At 48.6% G+C, this 15,439-nt stretch overlaps 1 protein-coding gene across 1 annotated transcript; it reads right to left on the reverse strand.

Moving 5' to 3' along the window:
* Nucleotides 1-10,212: 10,212 nt before the first annotated feature.
* Nucleotides 10,213-15,236, reverse strand: MPZ (myelin protein zero). Its single transcript, XM_045983165.1, is given in 6 exon segments — nucleotides 10,213-11,433; nucleotides 11,567-11,624; nucleotides 11,783-11,918; nucleotides 12,147-12,360; nucleotides 12,600-12,766; nucleotides 15,141-15,236. Coding segments are annotated over 6 exon segments (936 nt in total). The 5' UTR covers nucleotides 15,208-15,236; the 3' UTR covers nucleotides 10,213-11,139.
* Between the last annotated feature and the right edge of the window lie 203 nt (nucleotides 15,237-15,439).

Here is a 15,439-nt window from a genome sequence, read left to right on the forward strand (position 1 = left end):
CCCCGTGCACACCTGTGAGGCTGCTCGCGCCTTCCCGCTCACCTTCCCACTTGCCTTCTGGCTCAAAGCACTCTTGGGATCTATCCCATGGAAAACAAACCCAACCTTCCTTGCTCCCTATCCCCAAATGACCCGCACTCGCTGTCCCTCTTGCTTTGTTTTCCTCCCACACTCCCTCTCCCGCCCACAGTTTCTCTAACTTACGGGAAGGAGAAGACTCTGGGTCAGTAGAGAACACCACGGTCATGCTGACGATTTTAAACCGTGAATTAAATAAAATGATGGCATTCCAGGGAGCTCGCATTGCTGAGAACTGGTCTCTATACATTGTGACCAGAAGCTGAATCCTGGAAGATCAAGCAAGAAAAGCTCATTCTCACACTCTCTTCACTCCTTAGCATTCGCCCTTCCTTTCCTGATTCAAGAATACAGGACCCAAGGGGCCCCCGTGTGGCTCCGTCTGTTGAGCGTCCAACTCTTGGTTTTGGCTCAGGTTCTGATCTCGGGGCTCTGTGCTCAGCGGGGAGTCTGCTTGAGATTCTCTCTCTCCCTCTCCCTTGGCCCCCCTCTCTCCCTTGCTCTCAAATGAATAAATTAATGAATAAACAAAATCTTAAAGTCCAAAAAAAAAAAAAAGAATGCAGACGCTGAACCCACAGAGCGGCCGGGCGTAGGAAGCAAGGGACAACAGCCCTGGAAGGCAACTTATACCCAGAAGTTGACCCTTGCCTAGCAAGCCTGTGGCTACGGGATATTCCATGGACATGAGATGGGTCTTGGCTGTGCCTCACCTGGGTCTGGCCCTGTGGACGCTGAGGAAAGACAGGTCCTCCCTGTTCCCAGTGATCTGGGCTTCTGAGAGCTGGGGTGCTAAGGCAACAGCAGGGTTCACCATCAGCCCGCTCCTGTTGGCTCCGCAGCATGGGGGGTTATCGGCCTTTTGGTTTTTTTGCCACACTGATCTGGAGCATGGTGCTGAATTTCAGTGTGGCTTTTCAGTCTTCGCCATTTTGTGCTTTGGAAGCATTACACTTGCCCTCAAGATGTCTTTGAAAAGAAAGGGCATTGTAGCAAAAATGCAGTCTGTAGCTTTGGCAAAGACGGTTCTAACCAGAAAGATCTGGTCATCTTTCACGGAGCCAGTGATAGTTCTCAGTAAAGGTTCTCGAAGCTAGTTCCTCTGGGCCAGTCTGCTTATTCTGGCTGCACGGCCCGCGAATTGACCCTCTTCTCCTCCTGTAGCTCCTCCTTGGCATCCCAGGCTTGGGCTGGGAGCTCTTGCATAGGGCCTAGGGCCCTGTTTCTCTTCCCTGTCCTTGTGGTTCCTGCCGCTGGAGACACAATCCTGGAGTATCGGTCAGTAAGGAATTGTTCTTGGGTACTTTGATTTGCGGAGCAAAAACTGCAAGTCTGTGGGGCACTGGTGAGTGCTCTTTACTACATGGCTTAGCAGAAGAGGGAGGCAGTCAAGGGGGAAAAAAGCAAATTCAGTGTTCACATGTCTATCACTGACATGCCTTTCAGTGCTATTCCATCTGTGTTGGGAGGGTGGTGGAGCTGGGAGGATGACCCTGTCGAAAGTGATAGAGGTCTGGAGATCTGAGCAGGGGCGGGACTTTGGAATATGTCCCCAGAGCCCAGACTTGAAGGTGAAGGTTTTGGGAGAAATTCAGGCAGCCAAAGGGAACAAAGATCCTGCTTCCTGGGACAGCCTACTTTCAGGGACTTGGAGTCCTTGCTGGGAAGGACTCTTGACCTCTCCTTGATCTGGTCCCAGTATAGAGGCAGCTTTCCCATGTCCATCTCTTTCTCTTACACTTGACTCCTGCCCTGATGTCCTTTTGGAGAGCTGCCCTTCCTGCCCAATTCTGCCTCTCTCTGCCCCTCTTGCCCTTACTGTGTTTCCTTTATTTCTGGGGCTGTTTGTAGAGTGTGTGTGTGTGTGTGTGTGTGTGTGGCTATTCTTGGGAGTGGCTTTGTTCCTGCTGTACTTGGTCCCTGAGACCCAGTCTTTTTTTTTTTTTTTTTTATTTATTTGACAGAGAGAGAGAGATCACAAGTAGGCAGAGAGGCAGGCAGAGAGAGGAGGAAGCAGGCTCCCCGTGGAGCAGAGAGCCCGATGCAGGGCTCGATCCCAGGACCCTGAGATCATGACCTGAGCCGAAGGCAGCGGCTTAATCCACTGAGCCACCCAGGCGCCCCGAGACCCAGTCTTTACAGGACTCACTCTCCGGTGAGCTCTTCTCTCCTGCTCTTCACCATCTTCTCTCCAAATGCAGCAATTCTGCTGCCCCTGAAGACTGAGGGTTTAGAGGTCGGGAAATTTGTTTCTTTTCTGGTCATTTGGGTAGCCGCTCGGACTCGAGATCTACAAAGACAGAGACTCACGGTCCACAGATGGTCAGAAAGTAAGCCCTTTCTCAAGGGTGCAGGAAACGCTTCCTTATTCCCTCCTGGACCCGTCCCTCCTGCACCCAGTCTTGTTACCGACAGCCCTCCCTCTTCCGTCCAGCATTCTGTTTTCCCCTTAGTGTGATGATGATGTCGATGGTGATGATGATGGTGGTAACTGGCCTTTCTTACTCCCCAGCCACCTAGACCTTCAAAGAACGAGACAAGGGAGCCATCTCTGCTAGATTAGCTGCGAGCGTCCTTACTCACGCGTAACTCCGTCAGCTTCAGTTTCTTCGTAGTTGGGGTCCTGAGGAATGCTCATCCCCCAGTTTGGGGTACTCCTTGGCCTAATGCTCCCTGAAGGGCACGAATGATGATGACCATGATAGTATCTAAGACTTGTAAATTACTACGTGCCAGGCACTTTACATATATCAACTCATGTAATTCTTAGACCCCTATGACATAGATACTATTATCCCCATTTTACACATGAAGAAACTGAGGCACAGAGAGATCAACTAACCTTTCAAACTAAAGTGAATGGTGGAGCAAGGACAGGAGCGGCAGTCTGGCTCTAGACTCTGCTCCTTGTACCATCTTGGTGAGGGACTGGATGAGTGGAGGCAGACAGCCTGGAAGGCATGGATGTTGTCCAGCCAAGTTTGAGGATAGGGTTTCCCTTAGCTGAGCTCAGGCATGTCTACTTGGTCTCTTGTGGCCCACATAGGTAAGATCTGGATCCGCCCTGACCCCCCCTCCTTCCAGGGAAGGGCCAGATTTGGCTTTACCTGACTGCTCTGCCAGCCTCCAATCTAGAATTCCATCGGTCCCATCGATCTTATCCAGCTGCCTTCCCTGGTGCTGGATGACCTGAAACGGAGAGTGAAATGGGTCTCAGAACTTGGGAGGTAGGGCTGGTATATGGGCCTAGGAAGGAGAGAGGGTCAATAGGCTCACACGAAGTCTGAGGGTGAGGAGATGAGGGCATGGTGAAAGGAAACCCAACTCTTCCTTAACTCACGGAAGGGTTCCAGGTCCCATGTGGTCCCCTCAGCCACTTCGCAGCAGGGGGACGCACTGCCCTCTAGGGGATGTTTTGGAAATCCGTGAGGGTCATTTTTTGTTATCTTCATATATGGGGGGTTGGGGTGGGCATGGAGGAGGGTCTCCTGGTATTATCTTGTGTCTTGGGGCCAAAGATGCTAGGCATTCTGCAGTGACCAGGACAGTACTGAGCAAAATGCCCCACATCTCACGTGTCTTTTAAAAGTCCCACCGGATAGCAGCGTAGGTGAGCGACCCCTTATCTGAGGGATCCTCGGACTCAGGTTCATTTTACATATGAACACAAAGTATTTTTTGAGCCATTTTAAACACTGCATTTCCTAGAAATGCAACTAACGTGTAGACTGAAGGAACTTATCATTTGCTTTGTTCAGAACTTTCACCGAGAATTGCTTACCATTTCAGAAACCCGTGTCACCCAGGACACTGCTGCCTGTGGTATTTGAACGGCTGATACTTGTGCATCTTTTGCTGTCGTGCTCACAAGGATTCTGTGTTGGGTTCAAGGTTCCGACTACTATATTATGTGTAGTCATGCCTGACATGACATATTAAAATGCTTTCCATTTTTGGGGTGCCTAGGTGGTTCAGTTGGTTATAATACTTTCCATTTTGTTATAAATTAATTTTTTATTTCACCTTTATAATACAGTTAGAGTATTCAATTTACTTTTTGAAAGTAGGTATCGAGTTTGTATTGCATATGAATATTGTTCAGGAGAAAAAAAGGGGCATTGGACTGAGGAGGTTGGGAACTATTGCCCTAAGCCTTTGGAAAGCCAGGCCCAGCACTAGCCTGAAGAGTCAGGACACTGTCTTTCTTCTGCTTCCACAACTTTTCTCTCTAAAAGAGATCCCCAAAGCTTCTAGCTCAGCTGTAAGTCTTTACCATGGGCAGAGCACTTGGAGAGGGACCACAAGATAAATAGCGGGGGTGGGGGGCTCACCTGGGAGCCACACTTACTGTCTAGAAAGGAAAGTCTTTGCAAGACAAAACGTTCATGTCTGTGTTGTGATGGTGTTGAATTGTGAAGCCGGTGGTGATAGACTGAGGTCCGGACCAGTGGACGGTGAGTTAGAGCCTCCTCCCTGAGAACGGTCTTCTGGGAGAAGGTTCCTCCATTTCCTTCAACTGAAAAGAAAGGAAAAGTGGCGGAGCTAGAGAATGGTGAGGAGCTAGCCTAGTGACACGGCTTACGTATACTTACATATACTCTCAATGTCTTCTTTGAAAGGCACCATAGGATAGCAGTTAACTTAACAAAACTCAAGGGTTTGAGGTCAGATGGTTTGTCCTAGGTTGCAGAGAGCTACAGCAGGAATTAAAACCAGGTCTGGTTTGATGCCGGTTTTAGGTCTTGCCAAAAACAGGGGTGAGTTCCTTCTCCAGACCATTCCTAACCTGTGGTTCTTTTAGAATAAGCAAAGAGATTTAAGTGAGCCAGATTCTGTTGAGTCGTTGTTCTACCTTAAAGCAGTATTAAGCAACATCCACATGCTAGAATCAACCCTCTGCTTATGAGATTGCTGTGTGTGTGTGTGTGTGTGTGTGTACAGACACATTTGCTTAGTCCCAGATGTCCTACTCTTGTGAGGGAAACACACCCATTTGGCTTCATCCACACTGGGCAACTGCTTCCTAAGGAAGTGTTCTGATCCCTTTTATTTCCTGGGCATGACTAACCAGGAGTGAGAAAAGCCAGTAAAACTATTATCTCGACGGAGCCTGGCTCAATGGACAAGACACTGCTTTTTTTTTTTTTAATATTTTATTCATTTGACAGAGAGAAATCACAACTAGGCAGAGAGGCAGGCAGAGAGGAGGAAGCAGGCTCCCTGGGGAGCAGAGAGCCCGATGTGGGGCTCGATTCCAGGACCCTGAGATGATGACCTGAGCCAAAGGCAGAGGCTTTAACACACTGAGCCACCCAGGCACCCCCAAGACACTGCTCTTAACTGTAATTTCTCACAAGGGCTTTGTAAGCATTGCATGTTCCATTTAATTTGATACGTGAAAACTGTCTTCTGGGAAGGAATATGGAACATAGATTTTTATATAACTTATTTTTTTCCAGCTTTTTGGCAGATATAGTTGACCCACAACATTGTATAAGTTTAAGAGTATATAAGCCATTGATCTGATACATTGCAAAGTGATGAGGACCATACTATTGGCTACATTCTTGCTTCATTACATAGTGACCATTTCTTTCTTATGATGAGAATATTTAACATCTATTCCCCTAGCAACATTCAAGTATGTTAGTAGCTACTATCACCATGTTGCACATTAGACCCTCATACTTTTTCATCTTATATTGGCATAATTTTTTTATTTTTAAGTAGGCTCCTTGCCCAGCGTGGAGCCCAGCATGGGGCTTGAACTCAAAGACCTGAGAGCAAGACCTGAGCTGAGGTCAAGAATCCTATGCTTGAGGGTGCCTGGGTGGCTCAGTGGGTTAAGCCGCTGCCTTCGGCTCAGGTCATGATCTCGGGGTCCTGGGATCGAGTCCCACATCGGGCTCTCTGCTCAGCAGGGAGCCTGCTTTCCTCTCTCTCTCTCTGCCTGCCTCTCTGCCTACTTGTGATCTCTCTCTGTCAAATAAATAAATAAAATCTTTAAAAAAAAAAAAGAATCCTATGCTTGACTGACTGAGCCACCCAGGAGACTCTGGTATAGTTTCTTTTCTTTTCTCTTCTTTTCTTTTCTTTTTTAAAGATTGTATTTATTTATTTGACAGAGATAAAGACACAGTGAGCGAGGGAACACAAGCAGAGGAGTGGGAGAGGGAGAAGCAGGCTTTCTGCTGCTGAGCAGGAGCCCCCTGCGGGGCTCCATCCCAGGATGCTGGCATCATGACCTGAGCTGAAGGCAGTCACTTAACCAACTGAGCCACCCAGGCACCCCCTGGTATAATTTCTTAATAGGCATTTTGTTAATTCCATTTTTCTAAGAAAAAATACACTAAATTACATGGTGAGTATTATGAGGGCTTCAGGACTAGAAAGAGAGATCTGATTTAAAATTTTCTAGGTGAGGGGCGCCTGCATGGCTCAGTGGGTTAAGCCTCTGCCTTCAGCTCAGGTCATGATCTCAGGGTCCTGGGATCGAGCCCCGCATCAGGCTCTCTGCTCATCAGGGAGCCTGCTTCTCCTCCTCTCTCTGCCTGCTGTTCTGCCTACTTGTGATCTCTCTCCCTCTGTCAAATAAATAAATAAAATGTTAAAAAATTTTTTTCTGGGTGATCCCAAGGGCACCTTAATGGCTCATTTGGTTAAGCATCCAACTCTTGATTTCAGCTCAGGTCATGATCTCAGTGTTGTGAGATCAAGCCCTGCATCAAACTCTCTCTGGGTATAGAGTTTGCTGAAGATCCTCTCTCCCTCTTCCTTTGCCCCTCCCCTACCTCTCTCTCCTGCTCTAAAACAATTAATTTAATTATTTTTTTAAAGGTGTACTTGGTGGTTAAGCCTCCAACTCTTGATTTTGGGTCAGGTCTTGATATTCAGGGTCATAAGATCAAGCCCCATGTCAGGCTCTGCACTGGGCTCACACCTGCTTAAGATTCTCTCTCTCCCTCTGTCCCCACTTCCCATATGCTCTCTCTCTCTCTCTAAGGAAAAAAAAAAAGGGTAAAATCTTCTAGATGACCCCAATGCACTTTCTAAGGAAGGAAGCTGTTATTGAAGGCAGGGAAATATGGAATGAGAAGTGGAAGCCGGTCCTACCTACCCAATATGGCTTCTTGACCAATCCCAGAAACAAGGACTGTAGTGAACTGACATGTTTTCTATTTGCTGGGTTTGGATATTTGCTTCTTTTTTTTTTTTTAAGATTTTATTTATTTATTTGACAGAGAGAGATCACAAGTAGATATAGAGGCAGGCAGAGAGGGAGAGAGGGAAGCAGGCTCCCCGCTGAGCAGAGAGCCCGATGCGGGACTCGATCCCAGGACCCCGAGATCATGACCTGAGCCGAAGGCAGCGGCTTAACCCACTGAGCCACCCAGGCGCCCCTTGGATATTTGCTTCTTTGTCTAAGTCAAGCATTTCCTTTATCTCTTTCTTCTCATTTTTACGTGATCATAGAAATTGTTAACCTCATACGTTAGCGTCACGATTCAGTCTTCAGGTAACAGAGCATCCAGTGGGACTGTGGTTGAGTCTGAGGGGTGGCTAGTGTGGCCAGAGTTGAGCTCCATGACTGGTCGTCTATTTGAGGGGCTGTGAAGGGCTCTGAGAGTGTGTAGTTTGACTATAGCCTCCTTAACCCAACCTCACTCCCACCCACTAATATTTGTCCAATTCTTGGACATTTCAAGACAGAGTAGCAAATTCATACATTAAGAGGGGTCAGGCAGGTAAGGAAATGAGTAGTAAGAACGCAGGCCTCACCTGGAAGGGGGGGAAATATTAGCTTAAGATGATCCTTGCCTTGGGACAATCAAATGCAGTTTTAATTTAAAATTAAAAAAATACACATCATGTGAGACAAGCAAAAGATTCTTATCTTCCAGGTTGTTTCAATCTCTTCTTTTTTAAGATTTTATTTTTAAGTAATCTGTGCTCTCTGTCTCTCTCAAATAAAGAAAATCTTTACAAAAGGCGGGCTGGCGGGGGAGGAGGCCCTTGGGTGGCTCAGTCAGTTAAGCATCTCCCCCCAGCCCCTGGAAACCACCATTCTACTTTCTGTCTCTATGATGTGACTACTCCAAGTACATCATATAAGTGGAATTATATAGTATTTGTCTTTGGAACGGGCTTACTTTACATAGCATAGTGTCCTCAAGTTCATTCATGTTGTAGTGTAAGTCAGAATTTCCTTCCTTTCTGAATAACAGTCAATTGCATGTAGAGCCAATCAACCATCGATGACCATTTGGGTTGCTTCTACCTCTTAACTATTGTGCATAATACTGCTGTGAACAGGGGTGTACAAATATCTCTTTAAGGTCTGGCTTTCCGTTCTTTTGGGTATATGTCCAAAAGTAGAACTGCTGAATGATATGGTAATTCTGTATTTAATTTTTTGAGGAACCCGCCATATTGCTTTCCACGGGGGTTGCACCATTTTACATTCCCACCTACAGAGTACAGGGCTCTAATTTCTCCACATCCTCTACAACACTGATTATTTTGTTTTGTTTTGTTTTGTTTGATAGTAGTCATCCTAATGGGTGTGAAGCCATATCTCATTGTAGGTTGTTGCTTTTTTTTTTTTTAAGATTTTATTTATTTGAGAGAGAGGGACATAGTAAGAGAGGGAACACAAGCAGGGGGAGTGGAAGAGGGAGAGCAGGCTTCTCACTGAGCAGGGAGCCCGATGTGGGGCTTGATCCCAGGACCCTGGGATCATGACCTGAGCCGAAGGTAGATGCTTAATGACTGAGTCACCCAGGTGCCCCTTTCATTGTAGTTTTGATTCGCATTTATGCAGTGGAATCTATTAGTCTTTATATTAAAAAGAATTTGGGTTAATATTTCTTTTTAAAAAAGTGGAAGACGCCCCTTGACGTAAATGAAAGCACTCTGGTCTTTGGCAAAGCTGGTGTTTAAAATCTTATCTTTAGGGTGCTTGGTGGTTCAGTTGGTTAAGTGCCTGCCTTCAGCAGAGGTCCTTTTTGGGATCGGTCCTGCATTTGGCTCCCTGTTTGGCGGGGGTCTGCTTCTCCCTCCACCCCTCCCCCCTACTTGTGATCTCTCTCTCTCTCTCAGGTAAATAAATAAAATCTCTTAAAAAATAAAATCTTATCTTTAACCTCTTAAGGTGAAGAGATGACTTGTAGGAGTTTGTTTGTTTGTTTTTTTCCATCAGTGACCTGCCCTCTAGCCCCCCAGGGAAAATGATATGTATATATGTCTTTCCGCAATCATCTAAGTATTCCAGGATATTAATAGTGTGCCTAAAATAGCATACCAACAAACCAGATAGAGGTATTAATAGCATAGCTCAGATAGTGACCAAGTAAAGTTGTATGTGTACGTGTTGTAGGGCTGGAATTTATGCTAGTTTGTAAAATGTGATCCTTTAGGCAGGATGTAGAAACATTCTAAAGGACTGATCCCTAATATCTTCATCACACATCAATTTATAGTTAACAAAGTTTTCCGTATGCAGGATCTCGTAGAGTTCTCATAAAATTCTGGAATTAAGAAGGGCAGTTATCTGAGTTTACAAATGCAGAAACAGCCTTACCCAAGTCAAATAACTAGCCATGGTCACACAGCTAGTGAGTGGCTGACCTATTTTCAAAATTCAGATCCCAGAGGCCTTGGTGGCTCAGTTGGTTGTTAAGCAGTGTCCTGGGATCAAGTGCTCAGGTCATGATCCCAGAGTCCTGGGATAGAGCCCCACATCAGGCTCCTTGCTCTGCGGGAAGCCTGCTTCTCCCTCTCCCACTCCCCGTGCTTGTGTTCCCTCTCTCACTCTCTGTCAAATAAATAAAATCTTTAAAAAAAATTCAGATCCTGGGAAAGAGGGAGCCTGTGTTTTAGCCGTGTAAATGCAGAGCCTGACACACAATTTAGCACAAATTTGTTGAATGTGTCTTCTCAGCTGATTTCCGAGTTCTTTCCACTCCTGTGGAAGTCCACACCATCAAGCCAAATTCTAACTGAAACCAGTAGATGAGGAAGAGGAGTGGAAGAGGGAAGGAATGGGAGAAGGTAGGAGGTTGGGGATGGGATGAGGGACAGGGATATTCCCAGGAGAATGAGGAAACTGGAGACAGAGGCAGAACTTCTGGAAATGTCAGTGTTTATTAAACATTTAAGGACACTGGGGGTTTGAGAAGAAATATACAGAATGTAGAAAAATCCCAGCAATCCCCTATGGCTGGGAGTGCAGGCTCTCCCCTCCCCCCACCATTTCCCATTTGTTTCTCCTTTCTCTTTGGTTGTTCAAAAGCCATTCCTAAGGCTTATTTGGCCCCTCCTCAATCCCTTGGCCTATGAGGATTCTTTGCCTCTCTCTGTCTCTCCTTCCCCACGACCTTGAGTCCGGAACAGTGCTCCAAAGCGGTCAGGGGCACCAACCCTGTAGTTCAGGACTGAGCGTCAGGGGCCCCTCTGCTCGGGCAGGCTCTCCATCAAGGATTTAATGGGGGGAGTGGGGAATTCCAAAAACCACATGACGTCATTGGTACTCAGTCACGGGGGAGGGCACAGGCAAACAAACAAAAAAGAATGGATTAAAAAATAAAAAATAACTAAGAACCTAAATAAACCCTGAAGGAGAGTCTGGTCTGGGTGATCCGGGTGTTAGCTGGGGGGAGCACAGTATGGAGCTGGGCCACCTGATGGAGGGGAGGGAGGGTCCGAGAGAAAAGCGCGAGGGACACGCTGGGCATTGCAAGGGATGGAAAGGCCAGGTGGCCTGGGGTTTGAGGCACGGGGTGTCAAGGTCCCTTTCTTCTCGGTGCCAGAGAGACAGGCACCAAACACACAGTCCTTGGGGCCGGTGAAGAGTAGGGTCAGGCCCTGGGCTCCCAGCAAGCCAGGGAAGGAAGGTGGGGGAAAGTAGGAGGTGCGTGGGGGAATGAACTTTGGAATGAAACTTACATCTCAAAGCACGCTAAGGGCAGGGCGGGGCTGGGGAGCAAAGGAGGAAAGCACCTAGACGGGGGCTAAGAGGAGCCTAGGTCCCCCTGCTCTGGCAGGGCCCGGAGGGGGGGGTGGTCACTTGTCCGAGTTCAGGCCCATCATGTTCTTGAGGGCGTTCTTGAGGCTGGTTCTGCTGGGGGACTTGACCGCAGGTCGGAGTTCCGAGCTCTGCTCATCCTTCCGTAGCTCCATCTCAATGACCACCACCTGAGGGCCTTTGGTGGGCTCCGCCCCTGCCCCCCGACCCCCCGCCCGGCCCGCTAACCGCTATTTCTTATCCTTGCGAGACTCCCCCAGCCCCTTGGCTTTCTTTTCACTGGCCGCTTTGGTGCTTCTGCTGTGGTCAAGCATGGCGTACAGCACCGGCGTCTGCAGGGAGGGCCGCGCGTCAGTGGGTCAGTGGCAAGGTCCGAGGGGTCGTGACTCCCCACCCCGCCCCTCCCGGCTGCCCCGCCCCTTCGCCCCCGTGCCCCAGCTCCGCTCCGCCCCAGGTCCCACTCACCTGCCGGCCGCGCTTGGAGTCCTTCGCGGCCTTATGCAATTTCCCCTTCTCCATGGCGCTGCAGGCAAAGGGGTTGCGTCGGTTGGCCCCCTCCAGGCCGGAGCCCCCTCCAGAGAGCTCCACCTTCCTCTTCGCCTTGGCTCCCAGCCCCCCACACCACACCCTCACAGATGGGCCACAGTGCGGTTAGAGGGAGGGTTGGCAGGCTGCCCTTACCTGAGCCTCCTCTGCAGGGCCGCCTGTCTACGCAGCCAGCAATACCGGATCAGGTAGAAAAGCAGCAACAGCAGCAGCACCACCCCTATGACACCCCCGATCACGGCTCCCAGTACTACCCCATACCTGGTTGGCACTAGGAGGGGAGGGAAAAGAAGGAACGGAGTGAGCAGGATCATGCCTCTTTGGGTCTTAGCCCCACACCTGTCCCCTGCTGGCGCCACGTGCAAGCTCTCAGCCAAGGCTGCCATCGGCCCACCCTCCCAGGGCCTGAAGGGCGGTGGCCAGGCATTTGGCCTCTTCCCGCAGCCCGCAGGTCTTCCCCCATACCCACCCCACCGCGCATTCCCAGATCCCCTCACACCTTTTTCAAAGACATAGAGTGTGACCTGAGAAGTCTTGCCCACTATGTCCGGTGGGTTTTTGACGTCGCAAGTAAAGGTGCCGTTGTCACTGTAGTCCAGGTTGTGTATGACGATAGAGCCATCCTTCCAGCGAGGGTCCCCTACCCACTGGATGCGCTCTTTGAAGGTCCCCACCTCGTCGATGTAGGGTTGTCCTTTTGCATAGTGGAAGATCTATGGAGAATGAGGGCGAGTATGTGAGTCTAGCCTTAGGGTAAGGGATCCCCGGCTGGAGAGGGTAGCTGGGGTAGGGGCGACAGTGTAGATAGGCTCTAGTCAGATCGCTGCTTGCCTTGCCAAAGTTAGGGTTATAGCTCATCAAGGATTCCCCCTCCTTTGCCCAGGTACTCTTTTCTACTGTTCTTTGAAGTCACCCTTTCGTTATCCAAACCCAGACTCCCCCAGGCACTCACCGAGATGGCATCACGCCCCCCTTCAGGCTGGTAGCGCCACGTAAAGGAGATGTCATCTGAGACCCACTCGCTGGACCAGAAGGAGCAGTACAGTGTCACCCGGGAGCCCACTGCACCGTGGACCTCCCTGTCCGTGTAAACCACAATGGCCTGGGCCGGGGGGAGCACTGCAAGCAGAGAGGCGAATCAGATGCACAGGTGTGCCCCACGAGGCATAGAGAGGAAGGGAGACCAGTAGGAAGTCAAGGGCTGAGTCAGAGGCCATAGCAAAGCTGGGGCAGCTGTGATCTACTCTCAAGCCCAAATTTCTCCGGGCTGACTGAAGAGTTGGGTGGAAACACTGTGTTGGTTCAAGCTCTTTAGCATGTTCGTTAAAAAAAAAATGAAATCAACAGTAAGAGGACTCTTTTGAGGACTTCCAGAAGTTGGATTCTGTCTCCATGTCTCACTTTCTCTTTGGGTCAGTATTTAACTCTTAAGTTACCCCTTAGTTGCAGGCTTTAAGGTTTTAAAAATTTATTGTAAGTTAAAAAAATAAAAATGAAATGTATCTGAAGTTATGCAGTAATACCTTTTGCATTCTTTCTATAAACTATTCAAACTGCAGAGATATAGCTAGAGTTCCTCTTAACACACACACCCAACCAGTTCCTTTCCTGTGGTCCTCTCTCATGTATGACCTCTGTTGATCAGTTGAGTGTGGAACCTTATTCTATGTATCAAAGGCAATATGAACTCAACAGACTCAAGAAGTACATGCGCTTATGTGAAATAGTTCTGGTTTACGGAGCTTTCTTTTCTTTTCACATGCATTGCATCATATTCTACTTGGTTTTTTTCACTTAAGAATATATATATATATAGTATCTATCTATCTATCTATCTATCTATCTATCTATCAGAGTTCCCATGTTGAATTATACGGATCAATCTTATTTTTAACAGCTGTATAGTATTCCATAGCACCACAAACTCAAATTTCTTGCCAGAAAAAAAAAATGAAAATAACTGAAGAATGTTTTTCCCTGGGTCAACTGTCCTCACTGCTGAATCCCTGGTTGCCATACAGCTTGCCATTGACAGGGAGGCCAGGGAGGGAAGGATCTTGTAACCCTCTCAGGGGAAGCTGGATACAAAGGAAGATCCCTGAGTCTAGAGCTCAGATGACTGTGTGTGAGCCGCCTGTGGTTTGACCCTCCTCACTCTCCTCTTGGCCATTCTGGCCCAGTGCCTCTCCCAAGACTCACCCACACAAGGAAGGCCATTCCAGGGAGATTATGTGTGTGGGCTGGCTCTGGGTGGGGGCAACTGTAGACCCTTTTGTTCTATAGGAGGAGGAGGAAGCAACCAAACAAACAGAGACTCATTGTCTGACCAATGTTGGGGGCTTATGACACCCCCTACCCATTAACTCCCCCCACTCCAGCTCCATAGTCTCAAATCTCCCACCTCAGCATGCAATATCAGTGACTCACTTCTTAGCATTCTCTTGGGAAACCCAAATGCAACAACAAAGATTATTCATTGGCTCTAAGTTCTATTCCTCCTGTTCTAACATCAACCACTGCCCTTCAGTTCTGTTCAATGGTTCTACGGGTGGACATGTTCTGGGACAGAACTCTCTTCCTTATTCTCCAAGACTCCCTCTCACCATTTCCCTCACTATGACCTTCTCAACTCTCTATCTTTAACATTTTCTCTGGATGTCCCAGAGTAGTCCATTACAACACCCAGGAGAGTATGGGTTCTGGGTTTAGGACTCCGAGAGCTGACAGCAGAGAACCTTGGCCATTCTGAGCAGTTCTCTCTCACCCCCAATTTGTCTATTGCTCATCTATTGCACTAGGCTTTGGGGAAGTTTGGAGAAGGGAAACATCCACTCAAATAACCCTACTTGGACCTCCTCTCGCTCACCCAACATCTGCCATGGGATAAGAAAGGGGTTGGTCAACTCATGAAGGAAGACCACTTTAGATGGACAAGATCTTAGAATCTCATAGACTCTCCCTTCTACTCCACTCACCCACATAATGGACAACGGATCCAAGGGGAGAAACTGAGGCACCCACAGACAAAGGACTGGAGGAGTTGGGACCACAAACCTTGGGCTCCTTCCTTAGATCACATTCCCTGACTTTTCTGTTGAGGGAAACTAAGGTTAAGCCCCTCAAACACTACTAGGGAATGCGTAGGGTCCAGAACTGGGTGTCCAACCCTGTTCCCTACCACGCAACGACACTGCTTCCCACCAGGCCCTCAACATGGCTCTGGGGCCAGGTTACTGCTTTCCAGCCTGGGTCCAGTCAGGTCCACCTCAGGGAAATTCTCTACAGTCTTTTATCTTCTCCCTTCACAGAATACCTTTATTGCCTCCCTCCAAACTATATACATATATATATATATTTTCCCTCTGAATATAATATCACCTTCCTGCTCCTGCTCGCTCTTTGGTTGCAGTGGGGACTGCAGCAAAGGCAGTGACAAGGTTGCTGAGAGGCATCCTGAGCCCCAGGGCCCCCAGACTGGGGCGGCTCCACTTACCCAAAGAGGAGAAGAGCAGCGCAGCCAGGATAGGACTGGGGCTGGACGAGGGAGCCCCAGGAGCCATAGCTGGGCCAGGGGCTAGGGCCCGGAGCGTCTGCGGGGTTGGGAGAGTGGGGGACAAGGAACTGAGCGGGGGTTCCTGGAATCCGCTTAAAATCCCCTGGAGCCCCAGTATGAGGGGGCTGTCCTGAGCCAGTAACCAATTGCAGTGTGGCATGTGCACTTGAGAGGTGCTGGGGAGGGGGGCAGGGCACAGGGAGCAGAAGGGGCATTGTGTCCTCAGGGTGGAGGGGTGG

The sequence above is a fragment of the Meles meles genome, chromosome 17 (assembly GCF_922984935.1).
Source record: "Meles meles chromosome 17, mMelMel3.1 paternal haplotype, whole genome shotgun sequence".
NCBI lineage: Eukaryota > Metazoa > Chordata > Mammalia > Carnivora > Mustelidae > Meles > Meles meles.